At 31.4% G+C, this 12,307-nt stretch overlaps 1 protein-coding gene across 1 annotated transcript in view; it reads left to right on the top strand.

The window, feature by feature from the left end:
* Nucleotides 1–9,748, top strand: part of LOC113401492 (sensory neuron membrane protein 1-like) — a 53,166-nt gene extending 43,418 nt beyond the window's left edge. Inside the window, exons 9-12 of the mRNA XM_064216543.1 lie at nucleotides 796–902; nucleotides 1,342–1,460; nucleotides 6,792–6,917; nucleotides 8,795–9,748. Of these exons, the coding sequence (XP_064072613.1) occupies nucleotides 796–902; nucleotides 1,342–1,460; nucleotides 6,792–6,917; nucleotides 8,795–9,118 (676 nt within the window). The 3' untranslated portion in view covers nucleotides 9,119–9,748. The remainder of the gene's footprint in view (nucleotides 1–795; nucleotides 903–1,341; nucleotides 1,461–6,791; nucleotides 6,918–8,794) is intronic.
* The last annotated feature ends 2,559 nt before the right edge of the window (nucleotides 9,749–12,307 follow it).

The following is a 12,307-nucleotide window of genomic DNA, read 5'->3' as shown; positions in this document are numbered from 1 at the left end:
TAAATTTACTATGTAAATATATTTTATTATTATATTATTAATAAAATTTGTTATCCCGGCTTATCGATGGAGCGTGTGCATCATTATCATATGACGCAGTTTCAAACTTACATTCCATACATCGTTGATCGTGATTTTTGGTACCTATCTACAGATAAAAACACACACGCGGGTGCCTTAATAAACATAGACAGAAATGTAGTCATAGCTACAGTTTTAGTTCTAAGCATAGAGACAAACAGAGACACGTGCAAAGTCTGAAGAGACACACTTCTTGACACACATTTTTACATTACATTACCAGCCAGTAAATTTCCCACTGCTGGGCTAAGGCCTCTTCTACCTTTGAGGAGAAGGTTTGGAGCATATTCCACCACGCTGCTCGAATGCGGGTTGGTGGATGCACATGTGACAGAATTTCGTTGAAATTAGAGACATGCAGGTTTCCTCACGATGTTTTCCTTCACCGGCTAGTACGAGATGAATTATAAACACAAATTAATCACATGTAAATTCAGTGGTTCGCGCCTGGATTTAAACCCGCAATCATCGGTTAAGATTCACGCGTTCTAACCAATGGACAATCTCGGCTCTTTTCAAAATTGTGCATGGATTATTTGCAAGTTTCAATATACGTCACAACCGGATTTAAATATGTTCCTGTACGGCGTACATTTGCTAATCTAGATCACTAATCAGCCCTGTTATCTTGTGATGCTAATGGCATTTAAATTTAGTTATATATAAAAATCTTCCAATAGTAAAGTAAAAATAGTAAATTTGCGGTTGTTTTAGGTACATAATGGACGAAGCTGCGTTCAATAATACTTCGCCTTACGCCTGTACGTGCAACAGCAATTGTCTACCCGACGGCTTCGTCGACATAAGTAGCTGTTATTATGGTAAGTCCCTCATTATTTTACACTTTTTGGTCACAATGTATGACTATAAATAAAGTGACCATACATTTTGAGCGAGACAATGGGACTGTCTTGAAATAACTCTAAATTGTCCGGCTTTGTTAAAATTGATTAAAAAATGGTGATCTCAAATAGTAGATTCAGGCATAAGATATTATGGACTACAAATGTGCAACAAAATACTCTCCCAAGCACATATCAAAAATTATTCCGGTTTGAAGGGTGAGTAAGCCGGAGTAACTACAAGCACAAGGGACATAACATCTTAGTTCCTAAGTTTGGTGGCGCATTGGCGACATTTCTTAGAGCACCATTGTCTATAGGCGATGATGACCACTTACCATCAGGGGGCCCATTTGATCGTCAGCCAACATATAAAAAAAAAATTGAAGTGTAGTAGTAATTGTAATATTGTTCACAGGTTTTCCGATAGCTCTATCGAAACCGCATTACATGGATACTGATCTGGAACAACAGTCTTTCTTCAAAGGGTTCAAGCAAGACCGGCAGAAGCATATGTCCGTGGTTGAAATAGAACCGGTAATTATTCTTACATTCACTCTATAGTTGGAATCAGGCAAAAGGCCATATATATCCTTTAGGGGAAGAACTTGGAGCTTATCCCTGGCTCCAGAACAATTTGAGGGATACATTTCAACCGATACATGCAGGTTTCTTCACTATGTTTTCACCGCCCGAGATATATTAAGTTAAGGTAAGTTTAATTGCATGGGGTCGAAATCAAACACGCGGCCTTAGGTTAAAAATCTACATAGTTTATTTATTTAGCCATTGTTAGTGTTTAAAGATACTTAGTACTGTTTAATAATATAATTGTCTATTGGTGGTAGGCTTTCTTGTAAGCCCGTTTGAATTAATTTAAGTTGTCAGTTTCTTACCGCAAAACAGCAATATATTGCGTTCTTTGTAATATGTAATTAACTAACTGTTGAGCTACTTGTCCAAGCCTCCAATACTATTCAATAAAATGCACGATAAAAAGGGAAAGCTGACGCTGTTACGCAGAACACTCCGCTTCACTTTCATCAAAATGGAATGATTAGTTTAGGAACGTATGGAAAACGAACATACAAACATACTTTTTTATTTAATATTGAAGAGGTAACTAAAAAAAGTAGCAGCCCTTAACACTCACGGCTGGCCTCTAATCCTTTTGAGGAGATGGTTTGAAGTTGCACCACGTTGCTCCAATGCGAGTTGCATATACATTTGGCAGAATTTCATTGAAGTTAGACACATGCCAGTTTCCTCACTATGTTTTCCTTCACCGCCGAGCACTGGCTAAATCATAAACACAAACTAAAAACATAGCATTTCAGTGGTCTGGGTTTGGACCCCACAATCCTCGTTTAAGATGCTCTGGTTCTCACCACTGGGCCATCTCAGCTCTCAACACGGTAGCTTAGGTTATACTTTTATAAGGATGATTATATAATACATAAATCCTATAATTATATTATTATTTTAATGATACTTAGTACGAAATGAAATATCGAGTTAATTATGTTTCTTGCGCTGTGAAAATATAAATTAACTTACGGATGTAGCTTAAGATGTTTTTTTTTTTAATAATTATTTTCTACAATGAAAATGAAGTATCGCTTGACGTCAATGACTTCAAATAATCATAAAATAAAGGATATTAATTAAATAAGTAAATTTATTGTGTTCCATTATATACTTTTTTACACAGAAATATGTACGTTCAAGTTATACAGTGTTGTCTTTGTCATCGGTACTCATTTAGAAAATCTAAATCAAAGAGTAGGTAAGCATTTAATTTGACACATCGTTACGTTAATTTTATTGTTAATAAAAACGCATTAATAAATTCCACGTTCATAGCAATAAATTACGCAAAGCAAAATAAGAGTTTAACAATTTAATCCTTGCTGATAATTATGCCCTTGTATGTAGACCAAGGCCTCCAATCTCAGCGGGAACTATTTAAATGCGCCGCGTTATTAATTAATGTTTTAGGTAAACCTAAGCGCGTGCTTTGCCCACCGTCACCACCGTGGGTAGTTACCACCGTCTAATTAGATATTCTTCCGCCATATATAAACACTTATATTGTTGTGTCCCCGTTTGAAGAGATAGTACTACAGGCACAAGAAAACATCGTAGCTACGGAGGTTGGAGACGACTTGGCGGTGAAAAGAACGATTAATATTTCTACCATATATCATTTGCGGTGGTGATCGTTGACCATCAGGTGGTATGTTTGCCCGACCCTTTATCTTTATCATTTAAAAAAAAAGTTTACTCTTAATGTAATACCGATAAACGGAAATTTTTAAATAATAAACAATTAGCTCATGAACTTAAAGTCGAACCAATGATACATTTATAAATTGTTTCTATTATATACGTAAACATATAAATACTATATATACGGGTATTTATATAGCCACGATGTCCTTAAGCAATTATAATATTGCGGATACGCAATGATTCTCAGACGGAAATATCAGTATGCGTGATATTAGCATTGAATATATACCTATAGTTTAGGTTAGAAATTAGAATAATGTTTGTGTTGTTTTTAATATACCGCTTTTTTTAATTTGGGAATTCATTATTATTAACTCATGTTAAGTTCACTTAGACAATTTTTAGCTTGACATCCGGCCCTGTTCCGTGAATGGTTTTTGTTATAAGGAATCAACTCATTGAGATTTGCGTGAGTTCTGCGTTCTGATGTGTTGAAAATAGTACCTACTATTTGACTGTTGTTGTGGAGATATGATGATGGGTAGTTGTGGAGATGACTGGTAGAATTAATTGATAGAAAAAAGACAAATAAATTGCTAGATATTATTTGATATATTTTTTATAGCATATATAAATACAATATATTAATTAATTTAAATATTTTAAAGTTTTAAAGCGCAAATTCAATGCAAACTATAATATTTTTATTGAAAGATGCATGAATTTCAAAAGACGACCTAATCGCTAAAAGATATCTTTCAGACAACCTTAATAATATATAGGAAGACGAATAGTAAATAAATGTAATACATAGTCCTGAATAGACAAACTCACATAAGTAACTAGTAAATAATTATTAAATAACGATGCCATTAATAAAAAATACAGGAAAGAAAAATATTTTATCAAAAAAAAAAAATTTACTTCTTAGTGCGAATTTCTCATTAAAAATGTATTTTTCCATCATGATTCTGAGTAAAATCGTCGCAAGGTAATCCTTGATTACAGATTTAATGAGATTAATGAGAATGATTAGATTTTAATAGATATTCATTAGAATAGCGGTAGACTTTCAAGGTATTCGTAAATGTTTTAGTATCTGTTCTAAGAAATCAATGAAGATTATATTATATTGATGCGTTTATAAGGTTGATCGCGCTAATATCAAGCAATTTGTATTATGAAGAAAACATATGACCATCACGGACGCCCCGATGTTAAATATCGAAATTTATGCATATATAAATAATTTATAATTAAATAAAATTAATAAATAAATATTAATATAAAAAAATATAGTATATTCTTATTATAAGTAGGGGTACCTTATTTCGCTACGCTACCTACGCTTCCGATAACAATCAGTAGTTAGTATTATTGTGTTCCGGTTGTGAGTGAGCCAGGGTAACTACAGGCACAAGAGACATAATATCTTAGTTCCCAAGGTGGGTGGCGCTTTGGTGATGTAAAGGTGGTCAGTATTTCTTACAGCGCTAACGTCTATTAGCGGTGGTGACTAATTATCATAAGAGGGTTAGTGCCTGTCCGCCAAAAAAATATATACATCGAGGTATCAGGTTACATATTGGATAAAAACTGCATCCAATAACAGGACTTTTAACACGCACTCTGGGATCTTGCTATAGTCCTTAACCCTTGGGTGTGGTCGCCTTGTTTCCGTTAAATCCACCAAAAGTCTTAAGCTTCAAAGACGATAGCCAAATCCTAATGAAGACGTCATATTAGGATAGAAACTTTAAAGGATAAAATAGTTTTGCTATTTTGTGTAAAAGCCAAGATGGCTCAGTAGTTGACACATGATTGACAAAAGTCAAAGTTCAAGTTCACTAAACATACGAATATAGTATTCAAAGTCATTCGACAATTGAACAATTGATATATGAAAAAAAAATATGCTTAAAACTCGTAACATATTATAATTATATATGTGATATCATAATATTTACCGCTATTTGTAAGTTTGTTTGTTACCAATAACCGGAAGGAGTAATGGAATATTTGAATGGAGCTTTCATTTTTTCCGTGATCCGTTGAGAAGGTAATTTACAAGGCAATCAGCAACAGTATTCATATTTAATGTATTTTTCCGCAAAACAAAATCTATACTAGTAATGCTTTATGGGAAAGTGATATTTTTCATTTATAAAAAGTTCCCATAAAACTGTTTTTTATCTTTTCTATGATATATATGATTTATTTATTAAAGCAATATTGCAATGTATGTTTTGTTAAATAATACTTGAGCCTACTAGAACCGAGATGGCTCAGTAAAAACGCATGCAACTTAACCAATGATAGCGGATACAAATCCAGCAGCAAGCACCACTGAATAACCATAATATGTGCTTCCTGAATGTGTTCAATTTTGTTCATAATTTATATGATTGACGGTGAAAGAAAACATCGTGAGGCAACCTGTATATGTCTAATTTCAGTATAAGTATACCCGCATTTAAGGCGGAGGAAAACCAAAAGGATCTGCTCATAAAATAAAGAAGGTCTTAGCCTTAATAATTTTCTTTTTTCAAATGTAAAATTGATATTAGGTGAGGATGACGAGAGATCAAGACATCAGGATTGCACCGCGCTTTAAAAGCGCTAGAAAATCTTCACCATTTGGTACACAAACAAAGAGACAAATATACAATATAGTAAAATTATATAGACGATCGACTTAAAAACGTTTCAAATGTAACGTCACGCTTATTATATACACGAATGATTATAAGCAAATTTTTCGCAGTTCATTTGTTTAAAATTTTAACAATACTTCGTTAAACACAAACTATTACGACAAATATTTTTGTAATTATGGAAAATTTAATTCAATCGTCCATTGAAGCGGCTGATGTTGTATTTAAATTTGTGTTTGGATCGTGTTTTTTTTTTCTTAATATGTGTGAATATCTTTTATATTGTCATTGGATTGTTGAAATACGTCAAAGGTATATTTTTTTTGACTAAGAAGACAAATTAGACACGTGCTGTCCGATGTGAATAAACCTTTAGTTATGAATTATTATTAGTTCAAAAATTAAATACATTAAAAAATAATTATTTAGTGCTAAAAAATATATTGTTTTAATCCGACCAGTGCTCCGACGTGATTGCCTTTTATTATAGTAGCTGATCGTACTGATTTCATTCGGCTATGTTACAAATTATATAGATGATTTTTGCGAAACATTCATTGTTTACATAGCTCACAAAATGAATAATTTCCCCCCGTTTTTGCAAAAATTGTCCTGATACTCTGCTCCTATTGGTCGTAGCACTATATAGCCTATAGTATTTCTCCTAGTAGTTCCTGAAATTATAGCGTTCAACTAAACAAACGAATCCATCATCTTTATAATATTATTATGATGACCTCCGTGGTCGAGTAGTGTGTACACCGGTTTTAATGGGTACGCCACTCCGAGGTCCCGGGTTCGATTCCCGGCCGAGTCGATGTAGAAAAAGTTCATTAGTTATCTATGTTGTCTTGGGTTTGGGTGTTTGTGGTACCGTCGTTACGTCCCTTGGTGATTTTCCATAATACAAGTGCTTCATAATCTAATTTATAGTGAGTGTTGTTTATGATGTTTATTTTAATAATGATTAATTATAATATAGATATTGGGAGTCCCATTAGCCGTGACGACGAACATTCAAGTCAACATAGCGGTCCGGACGTCCTCTGGGAATCCCATCACGAAGCCTCTCAAAGACAAGGTCATGCCGATACTTTGGCTGTCACTGGTATGTTACTTTCAAATTAACTTGTTTATTTACGCAAGCGATAGTTAAAATTGATTACAGTCGTTAAGAATAATTTAACATTAATATTTATAATTTACATCTTAAATTATGTTGCAATGTTAAAAATTTCATTATGTATGTTATATATATTTGCTATTTATTTTATTGATACACAAATGAAAGAAGGTATTCATTAATAAAATATTAAACAATTTTTATTTAAATAAAGTTAACTTTAAGTGTAATAGGTATTTCACGTTTTAAACAAATTCTGTTGACAAATGAATCGAACAATTAAACGATAAATTCGTTTCATTTAAATGAATAACTTTCACGTTTACACAACAAACAAACTGCCTTGCCTTTTGATTTATGTTATAAAATAATTCTCTAAGCCTGTCTACGCCGACAAAACCTTAAGGAGTTCTTCATATTGCGTAGCTCACTCGAATTGTTGATTTAAAAAGACACTTACCGTTCAACACACTCTCGTTTTTTTATTAGTAGTAGCGATTTATCTTGCGGGAAGCAATGGCAACATTAAATTGTCAATATATTAAAAAGTAAATTTATTACCGTAATTTAATTTGTTATGACTTATTCCTATCGTTGACTATTAACTATTTTAAATATCACTTACTTATCAATATTGAGCTTGTATATGATTACTATACTTCATTAACAAAATTTATGATCGTGATTATTATGAATATAAATCAACGATTCCGATCATTTTGCAAATCATATCAATGGTAGCAAATTAAAGTGTTGAATTTAACATTTAAAGGATTTAAGTTGATAAAGTATTCAATTAATTCAGTTGTGATTAGTCCGCTCGCGGATATTTCACTTGTGAAAAGGGGAGAGGCCTTATAGGGCCTTTTCTGTACGTCAGACAACATACATGTATGCTAATTTTATGACGACCGGTTTGGTAGTTAAGAAGTAAAAACGTAACAAACACACAAATAGACATTGATACTTCTGTATTTATACAATACATAAATTAATTATAATAGATAAATTACAGAAAAATATTGCTCATAGAGTTAAGAAGCTAAGTTTATATATATGTTTTCAAGTTTACCTATTTTGTATAGACTTCAAATAAAGCGACACTAAAACCGGGAGCCGTCGACTAGGTATTTCAAGTGCTAAATTATTGACAAATATTCCATTCAGTCAGAACATCGTGAGTCATACGAATGTTTTAGAAAAAAATTACGTTCTGAATCCTTTGGTCAGGTCTAACATAGTTTAGAATAACTTTGAATAATTATTTTTACTAGCGACACTACCAACAATCCTTTGTTACTTTATATATAATTTTTAAGATCTTGTTCTTCCATACAATGTAATAATAATTTCATAAATGTTTACTGTGAAAAATCATTAGCCATCTCATTAAATATATAATCTTTAGACGTACTGTATAATTAATACTTATTCAGATTTTATGGTAAACTATATAACTTAATTTAAGATAAACTATAATACTTCCATAAAGTGGAGTTTATACGTCACAGGTTAACGTAACGTATACTTCGACGTTTTAAGTTAGAGCCGTTCATATTGAAGGCAGTTTCAAAAATAACTTTAAAAGTTTAATTAATTTTTCGCTCAACTGGCGTAAATACACTCAATTCAAAAAATGTTTTAATGTCGTTTTACATCTATGTATTGTGTTGTATTAATTTTAATTATATTATCTAAGGAAACTTTAACAAGAATGAACCTCTTCTTCTTCTTTTCATTTATTTGTTACGATTTATCTCTTACATTTATTAAACGTGAAATTGGCAGAATATTGATTGACCTTAAGCTTAACCATGCTATAGATAGACAAAAAAGAAAAAAAAAATCTTTAATTATTTCAGTATTGCAAGGAGCCACCCCCAGAAGTGATCTACCTGCTTAATCTCCGATTAGTTATCGCTCCACCTCTGGTCATCACACTTGAAGTCATACTCTTCATCGTCGGCTTGCTACTCGGAGTCCAGGGCGGTCAACGTCTTTGGAAACCTAAGTATAAACTCGTCAATACAAAAGAAAACATTAAACGCAGGAAATCCAGTGTCATTTTAAATATGTCGGATAATAACGGCTTTATCGATGATCAGGAGTTGGCGAAAGAAGCGGTTTCCTTACTTGCTATCACAGAGGAGGACGGTCGTATACCAGATTTACTGTTAAATGAATAAAATACCTAATATTATACTATTACAAATGTAGGATTAACAGAATGTATTTATTACAAAAACCTCAATTATACGAGTTAAAATGTATCTATATTCTAATTAAAATAAGTAGATTATATCAATGTTCTTGTGATGTGTTACTAAAAGTTACTAATTACTACGAGCCGTTAGTGGTATTAGTTATATATATATATACAGAATTTATTGTTAAAATTTGACTTACGGGAAGTTTTTAATGTGTAATTACCATTTTTAGACTAACCAAGGAACTACTTAATTTAATTAATATTATGACGGGTCTCAATAATAATAATAATTAGTTATTTAAATTACATACGGACATAGAGACGGTTGATTGTAATTTTTTTTTGTAGCCACCCCATCACACAATCTTAAAAACGAGTATTTCTGTACTATCAAGACGCGGTAAACGCTGTCTGTGTTTTTAATATTCCAACTGTCATGGCGATCGGTTGAACTATAAAGTTGACGTGCAACGCCATCTATGTGTGTTTTTGCTCGCACACCTGCACAGATTAATATGACCTGTGTAGTTGGATTGTTCCCCTTGAGATTTGCTGTCGTGGCCGATCTTTAAGGATGGCAGAATGTATCAACTTGCATTTCATATAACAAGAAAGATCTTAGAATTAAGAAGTTTATAATCCGTCCAAAATTGTTTACGGGAATTATGGGTATAAATGTTAAAGAATTACTAGTTAATGTAGGGTTAAGATTTATACTTTTGGTAATATTCTCTTGAAATAAGCTTAGTTATAAATTAACATCGGCTATTAGCTATTGACGTAACGTTACACTGAAATACCCTTATTGGTAAGGCACATCACAAATTCTACCGCCAAACAGCAATGCTCAATGCTTTGTATTGCTGTGTTCTCGTTAGAGGAGTGAGGGATATAACATCTTAGTTCTCAGCGTTGTTCGCACTCTGACATTGGAAAGCGTCACATTTCTATGGTGGATGATGATCATTAACCATCAGATGGCCCCTATATACCGACCCAATTATTTTATAAAAAAATTAAACGAACAACGACAGATGCAACTTGATATATTAATTACTTAAAAACCTTATATTTATAAATTGGTCGTAACAACGTATCAAGATTATGTAACGTTATATATATATATATATATATATAGTCATAATTGGCGAGTTATATGCGTAATATATATATATTAAAACCTATTACATTAGTAGTTAGTTACTTTTTTATGGATCGTTTATTTAATACGCATATGTTATTAACTTTACCTGAATTTTTTGCTCAATTAGATATAAACTGTTGATCAATCTTTACACATTCTTGTTTGACTGGATAATACTTTGAGTATGTTCTTCGATGTATTTTCTAGAGTAGATAAATATGAAAAAAATGCAGGGCTGTACTGAATTAGGTACATCAAATAAAATAACTATTTTTTGTTTCAATAAATGTATAAAAATAATAAAAATAGAAAGAACGCATCAATAGATTGAAGGTAAAGAGTAGCCCTAGACAAAATCTTATATTGATGGACGGGTTTGAAAATGACACATTAATTCGATTTAACACGTGACCAGCAATTGACGTTTAGAAAATGACGTCACAATCGCTCATTTTAAAGCAAACTATCTTTTTGACATTGTCTTTCGTCAATTTATATGGTCGAAAATGTATTCGACAACGTGTCGAAGCAATTTTTTACACTTGTCGAATGGACACTGTCTAGCCCCCCGACTGTTAAACGATGTGACGTGACGCCTAAGGTTCTTATCTCCTCACAACCAACATTTAATTGATAGCAGTAATTTTAATTACAGCAACAATTAGTAATCTCATCAAAATCAAAATATACTTTATTCTAGTAGGCTTTTACATGCACTTTTGAATCGTCACTTAACAAACTATATTGAGTAAAGCTACCACCGGTTCGGAATGTAAATTCTACCGAGAAGAACCGGCAAGAACCTCAGTAGTTACTCTTTTTCAACATCTAAAAATACAGTCATGTTAGTTAAACACAGTTACATATGTATGCTATATATCCTGCCTGGAAGTCAACAAGCATCGTCAGTGAAAATTGAAACACGCATATCTAGACTGTCTTGGAAAAGATTTTAATAGTTTTAAATAATATTTATTAAAGACCTTAATCTGGGGCTGTAATAGTAATATATTGATTTCAGTTATAAAAGTGTTTTTTATTCCAGTGGAGCGTAAAATACCCCATGGGCAATTAAGGATTAAAATTAACCTAAATGTGTTTATATATTTAATATATAAGAACTTCCATTAGGTAATACCAAATGTCAGTATTATATAAGTGGAAAATGTTAACAATTTAGTCTTACTGGTAAATGTACAAATTACAACATTAACCGGGTAAAGTCTAACCAGACAATGTGTAAAATATATATATCTATCTAATTTCAACTAATAATCTTTTGAAGTAATTTATTGTGATACTACTTTTAAAATAGTTAGTTTATTTATAAGATTTGTAAATATAGACTGAAGGTGTAATGTTAATAAAAAATACATTTTAAAATGGATATCGTTTTATTTATAACCTTATTTACTTTAAACTTAATAATACATAACAGACTAGATACAATATTTACACTTTGTAATTTAATAAATAACTTCATAAATAAAAAAAAAACCTAATTTATAATAATTAACATACTTAATTATATTATATTACAACAATTATATTATAAATATTTTTTAATAGTAATTTTAAGGTAAGTACCACTCACCATATACTTGAATGCGCTGGTAACATTTCATTTATACTGTTGTTTTAAAAAGAAAAATATCTCATTATATATTAATCAAGAATCTATTAAGATATTAAATATAGTCAATTTATTATTTACAATTTTTTTTTTTAAGATCAAGAAATTATTAATCAAACTATCAATCGACAAAAATATAATTTTTACCTTATAATGAAATACTAAATTATGCGTGGTAGCTAAACTTACCATTAATAAACAACAACTATTAATAAGGTAACGATTTAAGCTATATAAATACAAATATTATACAACAATAACTTTATACATTATATAAAGATATGGCTTTACAATTTTATAATACTCAGAAGTTTTAACAACACGAGTGGTTTTGTATCTTAGAAGTTTTTGATAGTTTTAATTAGACTCAGTAGGCGCTATTCACCAAA

Source organism: Vanessa tameamea, chromosome 12 (genome assembly GCF_037043105.1).
Source record: "Vanessa tameamea isolate UH-Manoa-2023 chromosome 12, ilVanTame1 primary haplotype, whole genome shotgun sequence".
Taxonomy (NCBI): domain Eukaryota; kingdom Metazoa; phylum Arthropoda; class Insecta; order Lepidoptera; family Nymphalidae; genus Vanessa; species Vanessa tameamea.
This window is presented reverse-complemented; position numbering and strand designations above follow the sequence as displayed.